This window comes from Thermobia domestica, chromosome 18 (assembly GCF_964235325.1).
Source record: "Thermobia domestica chromosome 18, izTheDome1.hap1.1, whole genome shotgun sequence".
NCBI lineage: Eukaryota > Metazoa > Arthropoda > Insecta > Zygentoma > Lepismatidae > Thermobia > Thermobia domestica.
In genome coordinates this window covers 58,576,566-58,599,647 of record NC_137471.1, presented here as the reverse complement: position 1 = coordinate 58,599,647, position 23,082 = coordinate 58,576,566, and the positions used below count along the sequence as shown (strand labels likewise).

Sequence of the window (23,082 nt, the reverse complement as noted above, 5' to 3'; positions counted from 1 at the left end):
TCGGTTTCATATTTCGTTCGGTTTTACAGATATACTATTGTAATTTTATGTTTTCCAGGTTTTGACAAATTACTCATGTAAGTGCTTTCTAGACAGTGATTATATTATGTATGACGATGCTATTAAATCTGAACACTTAATTTTGATTAATAAGAATTCAGGTCGGTATTCGTTTTTTCTTCATATATCGACCAATAAAAAGAAGAGAAGAGTTTCTGAAAATTTTCATAGGATAAATATACAGAAATAATAATGTTAGTTTTATTATTAAGTTATAAGGTTGAGTTCCGTGTTTACCTACAAATATTATAATGGAAGAAAAAATTGTAATTTTGACCTAAATTTCCGAATTAAAACACAAATAAAGATTTTTTTTCTTTACCTGTCAGCCAATCGAAAATACACCTTTTGAAATCTTGCACTTTAGCTGTCACTAGAAGTGACCAAATTTATTCACTTATCCACTCTTATCTCTCATGAAACGGAGATTATCGGAGTGATTTTCATGCATTAAACATTACTTCTAGTTTCGAATTATTCCTGGTTGAACGTCTTCTCATCTTTGTTACTGGAATAGAGTTTGCTTGCTTGAATAGCTGCAATTTACATAGCACAGTATAGATTCATTAAATAGTCAGGTTCCTTCTCTGTTCATATGCTTACCTACAACACAAGAATAGCAAGATTCATTTCTTTACCCAATTTGCGCAAAGGAGCAAGAATTAAGGTCAAACCAGTTTCAGTCGTACTTTTTAATATTGTTCACGATTAAAATTTGAAAATATTACTCAGTCACACGAAACAAACAAACAAACAAGAAGTTATATTTTAGGTGAAACAAAACCTTTTTCTACGAGAATCATTTATCCCTTTATTCAGTTTCAAAGAAACACACCTCTCTTCATATATAATTCTGAATAATAATAAATACAGAAATGTTACACTTTTGTAACTTTTTAAGGAGGGTATAAAATTTCGTTTGTTCCTTAACTCTGAATTGTTATTCACACTTAGCTTCGTTATTCGTCAATATATTAAGTGACCTAAAACTGGTCCGCGACGGGAAATATTAATTTTGTAACGTGTAAATATTTTCGAATTTTCATGACAAAACTGTCATCTGAATTGGTTATCCAATTATATAATTAGTCAATAACTTCGTAATAAACGGATGAATTCAATGCTATCCTTTTTTATAATTTATATATAACTACACTAAACAACTCAAATAATTCTATCAATTTCCAAGATGCATTAAAGATAACTGTGTTATCCAACTTAAAGGCAGGTAAACAATCTATGTAAATTTGAGTAAAAGGTTTGATTTCAATGTAAATATATGGATATTCCATTGCTAACAGCATACATACAAATATGACGAAAAATTATAAAGAAAATTGAAAATGTATTATTAAGCGAAAACTTCTGAATTACAATGGCGGCATTTCCTTTTGCCAAATTTTCGATAGTTCTGTATGATTTAGACCTCATTTACAATAAATGTGACGTAAGTTCGTATATACTTACCAGTGCCTGATTCATCTGACTAATGGGACTGCCCATCTCATGAGCAAAATACTTTGCATCAATGTCTTGCTATTTTTGCTGTACGTCTATAGTAGTAAAATACAAGTATTTCTTGCGTACAATCGGCATCAAAAGTAAATACCCGCTAAATAAACTTACTTTCCTCAAATAAAATAGAAGCCAATAGACTCATTGGAATACAGTTACTAAGTTAAAAAAAATTACAATGTCTCTGCACTAAAGGAAATTCTATTCAAATCTGTTCCATAGTTAAACAAAAGGTGCCATGTGTGAGGAATAGGCATGCACTTTTGTTAGTGACTTAATATATACTGTTACACATAGTAATATGTTTGTACTGTTTTGTACAGACACATTGAACAACGGATTCCTTGACTTTCTTCCTTCAATAACTTAAGAATGGACAAACAAGGTCACTACTCTCCAACTGATAATTTCACTGAAATAGTGCAGACAAAAGAACTTTTGACCAAAGTAACCCCATTTTTTACCGTAGTATACATAACAAACTTTCTTCAATAGATCAATTATTTCATACCGCATGGAGGTAATATGGCTTGTAAATTCTATACCCGCTTAACATAACACATTAGGAGTGTTTAAGAGATCACATATAACAAATTGATTTCGTAATTTTTGTTTGGAATTGTTAATAATATTTATTACCTGATTGATTTTTCCTGCTACAATTGTTTAACGATTCTTTCCTCGACACTTATAGGTAATAGAAAGAACACTAATGTAAGTATTTTTATTATGAACATTTTACTTTGTTCTAGCATTTCATTTCCACGTACTTGCTTCTTTAAATGCAGTTTTTTCTCTTAAACTTCAAGTATAACTTAAGAAGAAAGTTCTAGATGCTAGAAAACGTGATCATTAGTATTCTGGATCACAAATTGTGGTCTCATAAATACGAGAGCTGAAGATTGGGCAATATCATGCTATGCGATCTCACAAAACCAAACAAGTTTTAATTTAAATAATAATAAAATTTAGGGCGAAACATTTTTGAAAAAACAAAAGTCTCCTGCTTTTTAAAAATTAGCAAAATTTTATTTATCGATTGTGCAATCTTCAGTTTGCAATTATGGCAATGTAGAAATATCTAGTTTGCAATTATTGTACACCAACATATATCTTATAAACAATATTTACATATTGTCATGGCATCCCAACAAGATTGGTCATAAAACCATAAACCTACATTACGATGATACACTATGATCTTGATAAGGTTGTTTATTTCTTCGAGTAAGTTCTGCGTTTCATTATTTCATTGTGATGAGACTACACTATACCAATTAGGATTTAAAAAAAAATGATCAGTTCAAGCTGTTACAATGGTTAGTTAACAAAGCTATATAGGAAGTGGTTTGTAGTGAAAAGTGGAAAGTTCCAGTCCTATAATTATTCCTGAATATGTAAACTCAAATTGAGATATTCCTATAAAATTATTCTCCTTTTACTTGTACAGTTAACCACGACAAGGAGAAATACACACAGAGGATTTAACTGTTATTAAATAGGGTGAAAAGAGAGTAATCTTGTAGAAATTTACTGCTAAATAACAGTTCGTGAGATACTGTGGTCTTTACGAGATGATTAGCTAGCCTCTTGTTGAACAACACGTATACATAATATTTCTGTTGACGAACAGTTGCTATTCTGTGAGTTATACGAAATCCTTTTTTTTTTTTTTTTTTTTTTCTGTAGGCGGTTAGATAACAACAGAAACCAAGACAAGAATCAACTCTATACAGAAAATTATAAAAACATATCGAATGAAAATAATAATAAGTCTACTAACCATAAAACATTTTTCTTCAGTAAAGTTTACAAAGTTAGTTTGTTTTTTCGCAACTTTACATATGATTATTCTTTTTGTTTTTTTTTATAACTAATTAATAATTAACTGCTATACATATTATACAATAGATAAGGTTTGCTCTTCTTCTTGTACCGATATCATATACATGAGAAGTGCTTTCCTATAAACAAACTCATATATAAAACAAGATTACAATAATCATTCAAATCATTATATACGCATGTTGTTACGATTATTAAAGACATATTTTTATCTTGCCCATTTAAATATTCTATTAAAGAATTAATCATAAAATTTTTCCTTGAAAACCTGCAATATATCAGAGAAAACTGCAGACAGAAAACAGTTAGTTTTGTACACACGTTCCGCTATTTTTATTAGTATCGTGAAAACGAAAAGCATATTGTATAAAACGTTATATCAATGACATACTATATGTCTGACACACATATCGGATGATGAGGATCTATTTGTGCGCACCGTTTCCTTAAAACTTTGAAGGGAATTTACTTAAATTTCCACAAGAATGTATTCAAAAGAACTTCATAATTTGAAGAAAACGGATGTGCACGAAAGATTAGTTACATCATCTTTTGAAAATATGATAAATATTACTAATTTAGCAATGTGAACAAAATGTTTTTTATTTTCATGTTACTAATAAAAATATTGATCCCCATATTAAAAATTAACTGTGTTCTGTTACTTTTTCCACAATATTGCTGGTTTTAAAGTCTTTGATATTCTGCATATTCATGCTATATATATATAATTTTATTAAACCCATACATGCAAACATCAGTAGTAGTAGTACATTCTAAACACTGAGAACTAGATTATATTACGAATTAAACTTCCAAGTTCTTTGGTTCCTATTACAATGCAATTCAATACATCAAATTGAAGACATCCTGAGTACTGATCTCCTACATATTTTATGAAAGTATCAAAAATATTAAAGCCTACTTATTATATATTTAAAAAGGATTTTTTTAAATCCCTCTTTTCTTCATTATCTGCACAGGTTGTGCAAAGTTACAGTTTCCAAAGTAGTTATTTTCTTTTTCCTGTACTCTATAGTGTAATTATAATTGTTCGCGGTTGTTAATGTTCAAATCGTATAAATTAGGATAAAAAAAAAAAAAAAAAAAAAAATCAGAAGAAAAAATAACGAGGAAAAAATGTGAATTTTTTTACGGAGATACACATGTAATAACTAAAAAGGATTTATGGACGTTTCATCCAAATTTTATTTGATTTCAAAAACACACTGCTGACATTTCTGAAAAACTAGAACGGCATTCATTATTAAAGCTAATAAAACCAATACGAGTTAAATTAGTTTTATAGTTGTCACAGCTCCGACGACGGAAATGCGATTTTTGAAACGTCAGAAGAATGCATTTGAGATCGAATAAAATACAGATTAAACACCACAAACTAAATTAAAAACATTACACTCTTCCTTACAGTTGGAACTCACCAGAAAATATAACAAACTATGCGTAAACAAACCAATATGACCAAAATCAATGAATGATAAGAGACATACTTTTTTTGAGAGATAAACGTTCAAACAAAATTTGCACAGAATAGAAATGAAGAAACAAAAACACATGAAATATATATCTATATAGGGATACCTCAGTTTTCGACACAAGCAAGAAGTAAAAAGAAGTCGCATCAGTCGCAAGTTTCATCTGAAGCTTAGGGTTTTACAAATTCTCTTTTATTTATGCTCAAGTTTAGGCTTTCTACGAACAGACAGCCTTATTCCAGAAATGTTCTCTTTTTGTATGTTAAATTCTTTTTTTTTAAAGGTGCCACATTAGATAAAGCAGTTCATGTCATTCAGTTCACCTTGAACAGTAAAACTCTTCATTCAAAGAACATCAAAACTTATTCAATTCGAATTCTAATCAGACTTTTCTCTGCGGTAGTTTTGTTTTCCTAAAACATAATCATAGCAAAAGCTGTTACTTTTAATTCTGTTTGTTTCTGTATTTATTTCTTTTTTTAAAAAAACTCTGTTCATTATATAGTTACGTGTGTTTCTTTTCAATTACTGTTCATCAACAATTAATAAAGCAATGTGAGCTTCTAAATATTGGACACTAACACATATCAGTCTCATCCATAGGATGCCAAAGTGGCCACTTTCCTCCCACAAAGTCCACAGAATTATACTTGGGATGGAACAATGAGGCCATTATGAAATGAAAACACGTATGCTTCCAACTTCTCAACAGCTAGTCTCCCGGATGTTCAGGACAAGAACGATTCACTTCGAACCACCTATCGATGCAACTGGAAGAAAAAGAAATAAAAAATCAATATCAAAACGAATTTAACACATGTTCTTCTTGCAAGTTGAATATTACATATTACCGATGGACACTATATAATGCATATTTAATACGATTCGTATTTTAAAACATATACTTTACATTTTTATAATGACTTTTAACACATACAGTTTCAAGGATTCGCTTGGCTCTTCCTCGGTGTGATCCTTTCAGCTGCACTGCTAAACCTATGAAATAATTATATTAAGTTCATTCCACACTTCCAAGTCATGACAGTGAAACTGCTGAAATGTTCTTAAACACACTTACAAGGCAGAAAAGCGTTTCACAAGTGATTGCATACAGAAAATTTGAGTAATTATAAATAGTCTTAATTGTAGAAAGTTCGTTCTCAAACTTAAGTAGCAAATGCATAATATAATGATAGTTGTAAGTATTGACACGTAAATTAAACACTTTGTAAGTATTGACACGTAAATTAAACACTGACACTTACTTCTTCCAAAGAACATTCCTCAAGTTCAAAAAACCAATGAAGAATTAGTGACGAAGTAATTCAAGGAAGCACTTATGAGTATTAATATTATGATTTACACATCAGTAATTTATCTACACTTGCTACTTAAGTTTTAAAATGAACTTTTTACAATTAAGGCAATTTATAGAAACTAGTATAATAAAATCAAATTTTTAGTACACTAATGATCTGTAGGGAGCTCATGTGGTTCGGATTCCACGTTAATCAGTAGGTCCCGTCTCATACAGCTTCGCTGCTGAAAGGGACGTTAAACTGAAAATCAACTCAACCGATCACCTGTGAAACGCTTTTCCCTACTTTGTAACGGTTTTTGACAGAAACATTTCAGCAATTTTTCTATCATGACTTAGAACGGGGCAATGTATTTGCATAGGATTTAAGTTATTTCACATGAATTACAGGATTTCGCAGAATGAAGAATTCCGTGTACATTTAGAACTAGAGCTGAAAGAGTTCGAAGAAGAGACGAGCAAAACCTTGAAACTAAATGTGTTACAGTTCATTATACAGATTCAAGTTTCTCTGTTGGAAGAATCTTTTTAGATGTTTAATATTACATATTTTTCTCTATTTTATCTACTTCTACAGTAACATTTACTCTATTATTATTTCTTTCTATTTTCTGCATTTATCTTGACAGTTTGTTCCGTTAAATTGTACTTTTTTCACTTCCATGGAACTATTTCCTGGCTATAAAACGTAATATAAACAAATGGAGAAGAAACTAACAAGATATCCAATTTATCTGTATTCGTGCCTCTTTACTTCTACCACCGCAAAATTGTTATTTCTACAGATTTCCATGCAGTGGCTTTGTTCAAGCTGCCTATAAACTTTTTCAGTGTTTTTTTTTTTTCTGAAATTCTACTCCGACACTGGCTTGGCCATACGTTTTTCTGTCATCCCATTCAAAACGGTTGACAGTCTTTACTAATCTTCCCTACATTCCGGTGGAGAGCCATTCGAGACTTGTAAACTACGTGGAGGGAAACGGTAAAACACGTTATATTTAAGATTTAAATACAAGTTTTGTTTTTCAAGTTGCATAAAGCTATTGGTAACAATCAGTTTTCAACGTCCAATTTAGGTCTCTTTCTGTAGATAGGTATAAGTGCTGGACGTACGAGAGTACGTTTCTCTACGGATTTATCTATTCCATTTCTCCTCTATTCTTAACAGGTTGACTGCCAAGGTGATATGAGGGTACTGGTCCCAGGAGGCCATAGATTTCATCTTACCTTTGGCTCTATTATGGATAGTTATATCACATTTTTGTCGCGATATTTTGTTTCTCCCGAAAATGTACCAATGGGAGCCGAGCACCTTATATGATTCTCATTGTCTCACAGTAATTTGTGACAATGAGCATCATATATGATGCTCAAGAACCTGGATAAGTTAGTAATTTGTGATATCAAGCATGAGCATCATATATGATGCTCATGGCCCCAAAGAAAAATAACGTGAGCATCACATATGATGCTCATGGCAGTCAACCTGCTAACAATAACAAAACAGACTTGGAGATCTGTTTATTTATTCATTAATTTTCGGGGGCAGGATTAAAAAATACCAACAACTATAAACCACGAAGTTAAACTCTGCTATAACACATATGTGAAGTACGAGGAACGCTATTTACACTAATATATATCTATATATATCTATCTATCTATCTATCTATCTATATATATATATATATATATATATATATATATATATATATATATATATATATATATATATATATATATATATATATATATGCTTCTTTCTGATGTACTGAAATGAATCGCTGGGTTTTTATCGTTTACAAGTACGTAAACAAGGGAAAGAAGATAATACCGGCTCATGTTGCCCGGTAATATAGTAACCATACATTTATTTTTACAATAAATAGTCTCGATGAAAGTTACCGAAAGTATTGCAAGTTTAAAATTAATGCATTATTATAATTTCAATGATTTCCTTTTAAAATGGAATGTTTACAGCCTTGATAAAAATATTTTTAAAAAAATCTCTCTTTGGCAAACCCTGTATCCTTATATACAGACGGCACCTGAACACATGTAAATTTTCTTTGCCCAACTGTGATCTTTCTTCAGATCGAAATATTAAGGAATCCTGTGTATAGCTACAAGAAAATAAGTCTAAAAGAGAAGCAGGTCGCTTTCAGAACAGAACTCGGCCCACGGGTTCCTATTTAGGCTGGTTGCATATTGGCCACGGAAAAGCAACCAAGCCAAGGCAGAGGGAGGCAGGAGAGGTTTTTGTCTAGCACGTGCTTGATAATATGCGGTACGAGGCTTTGTTGCATTGCTTACAGAACTGAACCTCGGCTCAGTTGTTCTATCCTCTATGGTCGGCCTTACAGTACCTGCCATTTTGTTATTTCAGAACCCTATGTGTCGAAGAAAGAGCTGAACTGCCATAATGATGATTACCGTCATAATAATATACTTAAAAAAAAAAAAAAAAAAAAATGTTACCATGGTAGGAATAGGTAGAACTCAGGGGTGGATCCGGGGGGGGGGCAATTGCCTTCCCCCAGAAGAGGAAGCTTTCTTATTTTATATATATAAATAAAACCCGTCCCAAAGTTTGGAGCCCTTAAAAGTAGCAGTATGACCCCCCCCCCCAGAAGTCGGTCCTGGATCCACCCCTGGTAGAACTAAAACTCTTTTCACCTTCCATTAACGAGTTTACAGTTAAGGCAGCAACAACTTCCATATTCATATTCTTATTCTTTCTGTTTTGATACAACAATTACTCTTTGTCCTTCAGAATAGCCATTTACCTATGTAGTTATCAAACTGTAATCAATTGAGAAATGTCTCGAGGTTGTTCTACATTACTTAGATTGTACAAATGTTATGTCACAAGTTCGACTAAGGTCACATATGCACGCACCAACAAACATTAATGTGTATGTATATTTGTATTTTCAACACAAAAAAAAAATCAATACTAATTCTGTCACCATAAGTCAAGGACATCGCTATAAAGAAACAAACTTTCCTCCTTGATTTTATCTGTCTAACACAATAATTACCTCTGCAGAGTAGCGTGCATTAATGTTCAAAATTCACATGATAAAGATCAGTTTGTCATTCAAATTTTACCTTTTCACATATAGTATCATTTGTCCCATATGTTAAATTCAAGAAGGTAAAGTTATATCTAAGTTTGCGATTATGTTCTTTACAGTATTTGATAACCTGCATTCTTATTTTCTTTTCTCAACTATCATAATTAATTTTAACCCGAACACTGATGATATCAAAATGACTGATATCTTTTATTTCAGCGACGCTTTCAAGAATTTGTCACCACTCTTTTCCAAGTAGTAGTAATATTATCGCGGTCAATTTTATGACGATTCTTCAGCCATCTTCTGCTTCGTCAAATTATAGAAACGGGAGTGCTAACTATGGCTAAATAAGCGTAGGCGCAGTAGAAAATAAGTTTTTGTTACAGATTCCTTCTAATATCCCTTTTTTTTTAAAAAAAAAATCGACTTGTGTTCAATTTAACATCACTTTCGGCAGTGAGGCTATATGAAACGGGACCTACTGATTAACGTGGAATCCGAACCGAACCACATTAGCTCCCGCCGGGAATCGAACCCATTTTAAAAAATCGAAGACCAAGGTAAGCGAAAAGGAGCGTTCATCGTTAATAGCTGGTACCAACCTTCCCTTAATTTTTCCTTTTTATTTTTAAGGGAATGACAATATTTACATTCAGTCAAATTCAAGAAATGGGTATTATTTTCTTTAAAAAAAAAAATCAAAAGAAAATCCGAACACTTTTTAAATTATATTTTTTCATTTAAGTAGTATGCGCGTAAACAGTTTATGTGTTACTTTTAGCAAAAGATAAACAGTAATCTGGTAGTTTAGAGTATGTCTGTTTATATATAGGGTATTGATGAACTACACCGACAAACTGTAAGGGGTGATTCCTTATATTAAAATAAGAGAAAACGTTCATGTGGATCTATGGGGAAAAGTGCTTAGTTTCTGAAGTAGAACTGCCCAAAATTGTGAAGAAGCTAAATTTCAACACGCGAAATTTCGAATTCGAGAAACCGTGGAGCGGTGGTCCATATCAGCGTAAGGAAGTCATACACCCTATATGCAATCCAAAAATGTTTAATTCATCGATGTGCAATGAGTGTGTAAGGGATTTCCTACCATGATGTAATTCCCAGATACCAGTATGCTCTAATTTCAAGATGCGTTCAAAGCAGATAAAAGGTAAGCTTTGACAGCAGTGGATACGGAATGCTTCGACAAGAAGTTGGTAGTTTTAGGGACTGCCACGAGCACAGCCATTACGACGATGCAGATAAGCGGGATACGTCTGAAAACAGTATGTCCTGTCATTCGTCTCTCCAGTGTGACGTTCGGGACACCACTATAATCTTCCATACCTATGCTATGAAGTCAGCGGAAACAGCAGCAATGGGCGGCGTGCTAATATGCACCACTCTACCAGATGATTTAGAACTGTTCGCGAGAACAATGGGCGCTGTACAAGTCTGCATTGCTTGCGCCAGTGTGTGACACGTCGCTGTTAGAGCCATCTAAACCATATCAGAAAACCTTTTCTCAACAGCTCGTGGAGTGGTGCGGTCATTGGGATCGGCGCGTCGCTGTGTAGTGCCTTCATGGAGCCACTGAGTCCATATGTGCTTTACAGTGAATACATTACATCCAATATGGACAGCATTGTCGTGAAATGATAAAACACACTCGGGACACGCTACTATTTGTCCGCGATGAAAGGATGAAATGTGCAGCACGGACTGTTGCATTCGACGAATAGGCATCTTTCAACTGTATACACAAAAGTCACATTAATCTTCTTCTACCCCTGAACTCTGGCTCTGTGGCCGGCCTCCGCTTAGTGTTGGTGGATTGCATAACAGTTGTCTCTTTCTTGATGAAGCATTTTTAATGCGAGTGATACTACGATTATGCTTCGAGGCTAACGAAGATGGTAATGATGAAAACGAAGAACGAAATGGAGGAATGGAGAAAGTGGGAGAACCTAGGAAATCAAACACGCATGGTGTTCGTCCACCTCAAAGTCACTTGAGTTAAACTGGGATAAAACCTTGGACCCCGCGCACTTTTGCGAATTCGATACTAAAACACGGAACAATAGATAACCTATATAATTTCCGGTTAAATATATTTGAAATGAACTATTTCAATTTAACGTCCCACGATTATGCCCTTTAGGCTAAGGGAGACAATGATTAAGCAGGGTTCCTACTGATCTGGAGAAAAATATTTCCCTGACTTCTCCTTAAATCTCTCTGACCGTTGGCAGGAAATTCCCTGACTTTCATGACAGGTGTCGGATGACGTTGATATATATATAACGAATAAATACCGGTGAATATTTATAAATGAGAACATTTATTCTATAGAGACAAATAGTAATCAGCTGCTCATATACATTGCACTTACCTCCCATACAAATTTGAGCAACGACCCATACCCTTATCATTAATATCTACCACACACGTCTGACAATCAATTACTCTGCAGATACGATACTTCTTATACATTCACTTATAATTTTTTTTTTTTTTTAAACTTTACCTGACTTCCAGCCTTTTACCCTGAGCTTCCCTAACCTGCACCATTTTCCCTGGCATCCCTGACTAGCAGGAACCTGTTAATGCAAGTGAATGATGATGGGAGAATTGGTGGAATGAGATTGTGGGAGAAAGCGGGAATACTGACGATCGAACCAAGGACCCCACGTACCAGAGGTGAGCACTCTACCACTGAGCCTCCTAATTTCCGGTTGCAACAAAGGGAGAAAGTCAGAGACGGAATATTTCTTCAGGCGCTAACTCTATACCAAAACCAGTTTCTTGGTATCTCTTACAAGTACGAAATAAAATGAAATTTCTAACTTAATGTCTCACAAATATGCTTCGAGGCTAAGGGAGGCGATGATGATGATGATGATGATGAATGAAACGTGGAAGAAAAGAGAGAGGGAACGGGGGGTACCCAGAGAAAACTTCCCCACAAGATGTTTATTCACTACGGTTTAACCTTGCATGAGCTGCGATTCGAACCAAGGAACCCACGCACCAGAGGTGAAAGCTCTACTACCGAGTCGAACGCCCTATCTTTTACAACTATTATTGTATGAAAACACTATCATATATTAAACTATTTTTAAATTATTTTTGGTTGCAGTAGTAGAGTAATAGCTGACATGAAATTATTTCTTGGGATCCTGATCCATATAAAAGTGTATTATCACTATCACTACATACTACTTTTTTTAATTTTTTGATCAATGTTGAAACCTAAAATTGTTCCTCGCTCTTTTACAGTTGTTGCTCTATTATCAATACTGATACTTGCAATGAACATAGATTTATATAACTTCCTACTCCAATAGAGTATTAAAGCCGGAGACGGAACCTAACCATGCAGTAAATCGAATCTATATAAGAGCTGATTTTCACTATCCATTACCAGCCCTTTTCGCCAGTCTAGTGGCTAGCGTTCGCATCTTTGTTGCATGGGGTCCTAAGTTCGATTCCATAAGAGAACATTAAAGTTTGAATCATTACGATGATTCGGATTCCACGTTAAAATATAAGTTTATGTCTCGCAAAGCCTCGGTGCTGAAAACGGACGCTAAGTTTTAACCAACCAAACCAAAAGCGCACTATGTATTACTGTTTCTTTTTACTATGGTGACTGGTGTTGCACCCGGAAGTCGTTCTTTCTACCACTTCCGGTCTGAATAGAGTAATAAAGGTCGAGATGTAACTTATTTTTAGGACACTGAAACCACATCTCTCTATCTCTGACCGTTTTTGCACTATGAAGATCCATACTGAAACCGGAATAGTAGTATATTTCTACCGCTTCCATTTACAACAGAGCAGTGTTGGGCAAATTTCAATTGAATTAACAATTAACAATTAATCTGTAAATTTAATTGTTAATTGCAATTAACAATTGAAATAAGTAATGGTTAATTGTTAATTGCAGTTGGCCATTGAAAAAGGAGAATCAATTGCAATTGATCAATTGATTGAAAGTAATTGCAGTGGAAAGTATTTGCAATTGAATTCTGTAATTCAATTGCAATTGAAATTAATTAGCAATTGATTCAATTGCAATTGATTTCCACAGCAATTACTTTCAATTGATTGATCAATTGCAATTGATTTTCATTGATTAATTTTCAACACTGTAGTTCAGAGAGGGCGTGGGGCAATGAAAACTTTAGCCACGACCAATTGACTCACCACCCATCGTGATCCACGACCCACCGTGACCCACCACCCACCATAAACCACTCTTACCCACTGTGATCCACAGACCCAGCAAAACCCATTGTCATCAACTCTGACCCATGATTCACGCCCTCCTCTCTACTGACTAAAGAGTTTAAACTTGTAATAAAACAAGCCTATGAAATTATCACTCATCGGAGTTTGAATTTCTACGATCAATCGCTCAAGCACCGCACTAATACAATAACGGCGGATCTGACCTTTCTAATATAAATAAAAAATAGAGTTTGTTCGTGTGTCTGTCTGTCTATCTTTGTGCGGCCTGGGGACGAGACGAGTGGACCGAAACTTTTCAAAATTTGGTCACGGGTAGCTTGGTCTAGGCCCCAGACCAAGACGAAGACTTTTTTTTTAAATTCCTTACTAGGGGGTCTCCAGGGGACGTTTACCGGGACCGGCCTGGGGACCAGAAAAGTCGACCGAGAGTTACAAAATTTTAGTCAAAGATACCTTGGTCTAGGTCCCACACCAAGGCAAAGCGTTTTCAACAAAATTCGAACCAGGGGGTCTCAGGGGGGCGTTTAACGGGACATGTAAAAGTAGAACGATATCAGTCTCGATTTCATAGTTTTCGCGGTCGCTGAGATCAATGGTGGAACTCCGATCGCATTAACTTCCAAATTCACCGTATTCGGTTGCGGGCCGTGGGTCAACGGGGGGGGGGGGGAGGGATACCGAAACGTAAAAGTAATCCAAAATGACCGATATTAGTGTCAAATCCATAGTTTTCGCGGTTGTTGATATCAATGGCGACACTACCATTAGCGATGACTTTCAAATTCATCCACCGTTGTATGCGGGCCTTGGGTCACCAGAGGGGGGAATTCCGAGACATGTAAAAATAATCGAAAACGACCTATATGAATGTCAAATCCATAGTTTTCGGGATAGCTGAGCTCAATGGTGAAACTCAAGACCGCGTTTACTTTCATATTTAGCCCCCATCAGCTAAGAAACGGGGGTATTATAAAGGGGATCACGAGACATGTAAAAATAATCCACAATGACCGATGTCAAATCCGTAGTTTTGGCAGTGGCTGAGATCAATGGTGACACTTTCATTAGCGATGATTTTCAAATTTAGCCACCATTGAATGTGAGCCGGGAGTCACCGGGGGTGGGGAATTGCAGGACATGTAAAAATAATGGAAAGTGACCGATATTAGTGTCAAATCCATAGTTTTCGCTGTCGCTAAGATGAATGGTGATACTTCCACAGGCGTTGACTTCCAAATACAGCCCCCATCGGCTGTGGGCCAAAGGCATTGTTTTTTTTTTTTTTTTTTTTTTTTAATTGGAACCAGAGGATTATAGGGACTTTTACTGGCAAATGTAAAAAGTAGAAAATGGCAGATGTTAGTGTCACATTCATAGTTTTCGCGGTATTGGTTGGGGGTTAGTGGGGGCCAGAGGAAATTTTTTCACAATACGAACCTAGGGGGTCTGAGGGGTTTTTCACCGGGACATGTAAAAGTAGTAGAATTTGTGTCGAATCCATATTTATTGGGGTTGCTCAAACGTATAGTGACACCCCCGATAGTGTATACGTTCAAATTCGGCCTTCCCAATGAAAACACATGCACGTTGTTGGATATATATTCACACAAAATATATCCAATTTTAGAAATGTTTCTTAATTGTTCTCCCGTTGTTCAGTTCGTTTACATTGATATTTTATCTGATCCATGCGAAGAACGGGCATAACAGCTAGTACGAAATGGTAAAGTGTTTGTTATGGAACAAATTACAATGAATTCAATTATATAGATAATAATTATAATTAATAATTATTTCCTTGTTGAATTATAGATACTTTTCAGTGGAAAACTGAATAAAATTTAAAAGTCCCAAATCAACGTAAATAGACCAACGTAAAGGAAAAATGTATAAAATTTTCCATATAATTAAGCTTACAAACTTAAATGGAAATTTAGCTTAATTACATGGAAATTTTTTGTGTCGTTTTGTGCGCCTATTTCCTCGTTTTCCGCGTCACCGGAAATGGGTCAATGTTATCCTACAAATACGGCGGAACAAGTTAATGCTGTTCCGTCAGGAACGATTTCGAGGTCGTTTCCTTCACATCATCTTGCCGTTTTGTAAGCCTATTTCCACGTTTTGTGAATCAATGGTAGTGGGTCGAAATGGGCATTCAATGTGGGAAGAAAAGTGATCCACTCTCCCACCAGTATCGAATTTCAAGGTCGCTTTTTCGCATTGTTTAGTGCATGTTTTTACCGTTTCTGCGCATATTTTCACGTTTTGTAGGCCAAAGAAAGTGGGTCAAAGACGAGCTACAAATATGGCAGAAAAAGACATATCCATTCCACTTTCAAGGTCCATTTTGACCCTCTCCCACTGATGCACAAAGCGACACAAATCATGCATAAAAAATGTGAAAAAAAGACCTCGACATTCGATGGTGACGGAACAGCATTAAGTTATTCCGCTATACTTGTAGGCCATTTTGACCAATTTTCGTTGTCGGACTAAAGTGGAAATAGGAGCACAAAACAGTACAAAGCAGGCATTATACGATGCGAAAGAAACGGTCTCCAAATTCGGCAGTGGCGGAACAATGGCTCTATTTCCTCACACATTGATGGACCATTTTGACGCATTTCTGGTGATGCTCAAAACGTGGAAGTAGGCGAACAGAACGGTACAAAATACACACTAAACGATGCGAAAGAACCAACCCTGAAATTCGATAGTGGCGGAACAGTGAGCCATTTAACTCCCACTTTAAAGCCCCGTTTAACTCACCTCGGGTGATGCACAAGACAAGAAATAGGCGCAGAAAACTTTTTTTAAAAAAAGGGCACTAAACGATGCGAAAGTAACGATCTAGAAATTCGATAGTGTCGGAGCAGTGGGTCATTTTCGTCACACCTTGGAGGCTCATCTTGACACACTTCTGGTGACGAACAAAACGTAAAAATAGGGGCACAAAACGTAACAAAACAGGCACTAGTCAATGCGAAAGGAAGGACCTCGAAATTCGGTAGTGGCGGAGGAGTGAGTCAATTTCGTCACACTTTGGAGGCCCATTTTGACACACTTCTGGTGACGCGCAAAACGTGGAAATAAGGGCACGAAACTGCACGAAACATTCACTAGTCGATGCGAAAGGAAGGACCACGAAATTCAGTAGTGACGGAGAAGTGGGTCATTTTCGTCACACTTTGGAAGCCCATTTTGACACACTTCTGGTGACGCAGAAAACGTACAAAGCAGACACTAAACGATGCGAAAGAACGGACCCCGAAATTCGATAGTGGCGGAACAGTGAGCCATTTAACTCCCACTTTAAAGGCCTGTTTAACTCACTGACGCACAAGACGAGGAAGTAGGTACATAAAACTTTTTTAAAAAATTGGCACTAAACGATGCGAAAGAAACGACCTAGAAATTCGATGGTGTCGGAACAATGGGTCATTTTGGTCACACTTTAGAGGCCCATTTTGACACACTTCTGGTGACGCGCAAAACGTGGAAATAAGAGCACGAAACGGCACGAAACAATCACTAGTCGATGCGAAAGGAAGAACCACAAAATTTGGTAGTGGCGGAGCAGTGGGTCATTTTCGCCCCACATTCGAGGCCCATTTTGACCGTCTTTCAGTGACGCACAAAACGTCGAAATACGCGCACAAACGGGTACGTGATGTGAAATTAACGGCCTCGAAATTCGATAGTGGCGGAACAGTGGGTCATTTTCGTCCCATCTTGGAAGCCTATTTTGACCCACTTCTGGTGACGCACGAAACGTGGAAATGGGGGCACGAAACAGCACGAAAATAAAGTAGTCGATGCAAAATGAAGGACCTCGAAATTCTTTAGTGGCGGAGAAGTGGGTCATTTTCGTCCCACCTTCGAGGCCCATTTTGACCATCTTCCAGTGACGCACAAAACGTCGAAATAGGCGTACAAAAGGGTACGCGGTGTGAAATTAACGACCTCGAAATTCGATAGTAGCGGAACTCTTGGTCATTTTCGTCCCATCTTGGAAGCCCATTTTGACCCACTTCCCATGACGCACAAAACGGAAATAGACGCACAAAACGGCACAAAACGATGTGAAGGAAACGACCTCGAAATTCATTGGTGACGGAAGAGCAATAATTTGTTCCGCCATATTTGTAGGCCCATTTTGACCCACTTCCGGTGATGCACAAAATGTGGGAATAGGCGCACAAAGCGACACAAAACACGCACAAAAGATGCAAAACAAAGTACCTCGAAATTCGTTGGTGGTGGAACAAGTTAATGACCCCGTGAGCACCAATATAAGTATATACTGTAGTTCTTACCAGAGGGCGCGGTGGGTCAGTGGTCCCGGTTCTTGAGGTCCCTGGTTCGATCCCAGCTCGCGCAGTTTGGACTTTGTGATGGACAAACACCGTGCTCGTGGATTTTTCGGGGTTCTCCCGTTTCCTCCCACTTTCTTCATGTCATTCATTTCCCATCATCACCGTCTCCTTTAGCCTAACCGGCATAAGCGTGGGACGTAAAACTAAAGATTTCATTTCATTTTTTGTAGTTCTTACCATCAAGGCTGAGAACTGCACGGTCAAATTTTTTAGCCAAAGTAGAAGCCCAACCGGAATAGTGATGTCAACCGGCTCGGCTCGGTTCAACTGAGCGTACAGCTTGAGCTGGCTTGGTTGGGATTACCCATCGACTGGGCTCAATTGAGCCAATGGCTTGAACCGGCTCGGTTGGGGTAAGCAATCAGCTCGGTTCGGTTCGGCTCGTGTGAGCCTTCGGCTCGAGCTGGCTCGGTTGGATAAGCTGTTGGCTCGGCTCACTTCTCGGTTCGGCTCGATAAGTGAATGAGCTGTGAGCGAGCCGCTTGAGTCGTTGACAACCCTAAACCCGGGTCGAGCAGTTTTAAACATGTTTGGCTGAAGTCCCATAACTTCTAACAATTTTTGGCTCGAGCGCGAATACTTGCTCCTCCTGAACTCAAACCAAGAACCTTGTGACCAATGTCCTTGTCTCCTGAAGATTTCTTGACTACCGAGATCGATAGTTAACTAATTTTTAGTATTCCGATACAAACCGCCTATATTCCATGTTTATACAGGTACACGGTGTTACAATAATAATTAGTTATAATAGTAGTAGTAGTATCATTGATAATTATATTGTCTATGTAGGATACTTGAAGATAGTAGTACTTGCAACTACACAAAGGACTTAGCTCGAATTGGCTCGACTCGACTGGAAACTTGATCCGAATTCGAGTCGAGTTGGGGGAAATTTTTCGAGCCGAGATCTCGAGTCGAACTCAAAGATGTCTGCTTCGAGTCGAGTCGAGTTTTAAAGAAAACTCGCTCGAACTCGCTCGTGCTCATTCCTATTGTATGCATGACGGACATATAGAGTTCTTTCGAGGGGGATAATAAACCATAAACATAATATATTTAAAAAATACTTAGTTTCACGGTTTTCTTCCCAGGGGGGAAAGGGATGGTAGGTATTCAGCATTTCTTATAAGTACCTTATTTGAAATATGTAAAACAGTAACAAGTGGACAATACAATATACACATATCTTCTTATCTTCAGTTTTAATTGCTGATTTCAATTGCAATTAACAATTACAATTAACAATTACAAGTTTCAATTGTCAATTGCAATTAACAATTGAATGTTTCAATTGCACCCTTTGCAATTGACAATTAACAATTAAAAGTTTCAATTGCCTGGTGACCAATTAACAATTAACAATTGACGGAAATTTAATTGTAAATTTTATGATTGATTCAATTGCAATTGAAATTAATTGTCAATTACAAATTGAAATCAATTGCAATTGAAATCAATTGCAATTGATTTTCAGAGCAATTACTTTCAATTGATTGATCAATTGCAATTGATTTCAATTGATTTTGCCCAACACTGCAACAGAGGAATAAAGTGGATGATGGTACTTATCAATACAGTACTAAATCTATATCAGAAATTCTTTTCTCGCTATCTATTATTGACTACCAATAAGCATAAAAATTACACTTGCAACCTGTCGAATTATTTAAAATAACTCAATAAGAGGAACATCTGAACTGAAGTTAGCTGCCAAGAAAGATGTTTCTGAGTTTTATTTAATTATTTATTTTGAGAATCTGTTCAGACTGATTAACTTAATAATAATAATAAAAAAACTGACTTTATGTGCTTGTATATTTATAATCTGAAAAATTTCAGGAACCTTCTGTTTCCTGTATCCGTCACAATTTAACAATTGTTCTGGTGTTAGTATATCTCCGTAAATTGTGAATGACGAAGGAAACACAAGGCTCCTGAAAATTACAGTAAGTTTTATTATTAAATACGGGAGCAAAAGTGGATCTGAAAAGGTAAGGGGACGCATGTCATTACGCCTTGCCCCGTGCCTATCTTTGCCATTGTATATATTTTTTTTTTTTTAGAAACTTGGGGGACGATGTCCTATCGCTTTCCCCCTCACTTTTATCCCTGGTTGAATAGGTATTTATTATTTTATTACTCCTATTTACATGTATATATCCCAGGAATCAAAAATAGCTCGAAAAATCTGAAACTAATTGGTATACATTGTATGTCTTTACATTTCTTTTTATATTTATTATTATTATTATTATTATTATTATTATTATTATTATTATTATTATTATTATTATTATTATTGTATCGTAATGTAATGCTCTGATACCACACAATATACTGTATTCTTGCTAATAAACTGTTCGTGCAGGGGCGTCATTTAGGGGGGACAGGAGGGGGCAATTGCCCCCCCAAGAGTTTGAGGAACACATATACTTTAATCAATTGTATACTAATAGACCAGTACAAAACATGAAAGTCTTATGTCGGGGGTGCTCTTGCTCCCCCCCAAGCGAAGTCTGAAATGACGCCCCTGTGTTCGTGGCACTGAAATGATTATTATTATTATTATTATTATTATTATTATTATTATTATTATTATTATTATTACTAGTTAAAGTTGTAAATTTCATTAGAGATTTGGTGGTTAGAAACTTCTCTTGATTAAGAATATATATATTGTCTTAAAAGCTCTTAGGTATCTTGGTATTTTGAAATGAATGTCAAAAGACTAATTGTGAGAAAACTTGCCTAATTTCTTTTTGCGCCAATGTAAGAAGTCACTTAAGAGTATTGTTCTAGTGTCTGGAATAGAAGTATTAATTATGTGTTAAATAGTTTAGAAAATAATCAAACTTATTTTTGTCATAGTTACTTTGGAAATTTAAGCGTTTTTTTTTGGGAGGGGGGGGATTTGTAGAAAATGTAAGACTGTCATTGGGCATTCTGAAATTGTTTTAAAGAAGAACCATTACGGATTTTAAATTATAGCATTCCATCTTATATGATAAACTGAATTTGTTAACTTTATACGTTCCGAGGCATTACATAAGGAATTTAAGGAGGTCTGTACCTGCCGCTTGCCTAAGACATGTTCCTTTTATCAGTGGTGCCCACCCCCTCATGTCCATGACGCACCCCCCTCAATTGTCCATCCGTAGGTGTTCTTCCATGAAAAAAAATCTTTTCGATTAATTTTTACACTCCTTCAAACATATTTATATAGATTTTTACCCCCCCACTTTGAACATATTTCAATGACGCAGTTTGCGTCATAGCCCCCCTTTGTGGGCACCGCTGCTTATATATATATATATATATATATATATATATATATATATATATATATATATATATATATATATATATATATATATATATATATATATATATATATATATATGTTTATCAACTGGCAATGATTTGGCTAATATTGATGTATTTCTTGTGGACTTCGATTTAGTTCAGACTTCTATCCATACTGTATGGCAGGTTATTAAAAAAAGTCTAATTTACGTATTACATTCTTTGGTTTGTCATTTAATGTACCGGTACATTTTTATATTATTGTGATGTTTGTCTATAATTTGATGTACTGGAAATTGTAATTGGAGATATCGTCTGTTATTTCCCGCTTCTAATAAATAAAATTATTATTATTATTATTATTATTATTATTATTATTATTATTATTATTATTATTATTATTAATTGATTGATTATTATGTATCAGTGTATATTTACATTATACCAAGGAATTTTACTGTACTTATTGTATAACATGTTGCAATTTTTTGGACTGACAATTCAAATTTCAAATGTTAATTATACAGTATTTGATTATTATTATTATTATTATTTTATTTTATTTTATTTTTTTTTTGCTGGTATCCCATTTCTATAAAATATGTACCAGCAAAATTCCCGCCCCCTTGGAATTAAGCATATGGACGCCCATGATAGTATCGTGTGTCAAGGCAGTCTACGCAGAATTGCCTTACCCATCCCCCTAAGATCCACATGCATACATCTTCTCTTTTTCCTCTGCGCTGGTTTAGTGGTTAACGAGTTAGCCTTTTATTTCCATTAATCATCCGACTCGTTTACAATAAAAGTCATACCTGTGTGACATTAAGCTAAACATTTAATTTGGAGGGGGGAGGGAATGAGCGATATCCAAAATATTCTTTGCAATAGACTTCTAATTACAACCCTATAAATACACTCGACGCATATTTCCCATGCAAGCAACAATCTCACCCTTCGTATAAATCTACATAATATTCACGTAGCTATAATCAAGAAATTTGAATTGTTAAACTCAAAATGAATTCAACTCAACTCGAAACTAACGGGAAATCAAGATATCCAAATATAATTGTCCGGAACAGCATGAATCAAATTTTTGACTGGGTAATCTTCTATCTAGCTGAATTTTTTGTTTCATAAATCAAACCATCAACTGAATCATAATGTTGTGGTTATCGTTAACAATTTCGTCTCACAGAGAAATATATAGTGCGTAATTTATGTCTATGTTTGGCGTGCAGTTTGTCATAAACAGATAGCAATTAACATTGTTTGCAGCACGCGTAATCTGTTGGCAAGTTGTCGACCAAGCGATCTCTATTTGCATACGACAGGCTGACTTCTCTTATCTACTAACAGAAGACACTATAACATCATTTACAATGTATGTAGCATTGTTGATCTAATTCAATAATCCGTCCTAATTTGCCTTATATCTGAATGAAGCAACAATATCTCGAACTGTACTGATTTTGGAATTTCCTAGTATATATGCACAGTAGATATTACAATTAATCTACACCAATGTAAACAGGATCATAATTAACAGTAGACTAAATCAATGCAAAAACACCGCGCCGCTGATGTACCCAAATAATATCCTACTCTACTCTACTATAAATCAATAATAGTTTTGAGTCTTTAGAAAATGTCAGAAGTGTTAAAATTAAAGTTAAGTGTTTTCGTATAGCCTTGTGCTTTTAATATATTTACATTCGCATGAATAGGTAGCAGGCTCGCAACAAAATTGCAGAAGGTTGACACACTAGAATAAAAATTCACATTTAAAATGGGCCGATAAAACAGGAAAAAGAGACCAATATGCCATACCATAG

The 23,082-nt window shown here is 35.5% G+C and overlaps 1 protein-coding gene across 1 annotated transcript in view; it reads right to left on the bottom strand.

Annotated features, from left to right (window-relative positions):
- Positions 1 to 3,223: 3,223 nt before the first annotated feature.
- The window catches only part of LOC145675876 (E3 ubiquitin-protein ligase ZNRF2), a 543,238-nt gene continuing 523,379 nt past the window's right edge, over positions 3,224 to 23,082 (bottom strand). The window contains exon 4 of the mRNA XM_081746662.1: positions 3,224 to 5,686. Within this exon, the coding sequence (XP_081602788.1) occupies positions 5,629 to 5,686 (58 nt within the window). The 3' untranslated portion in view covers positions 3,224 to 5,628. The remainder of the gene's footprint in view (positions 5,687 to 23,082) is intronic.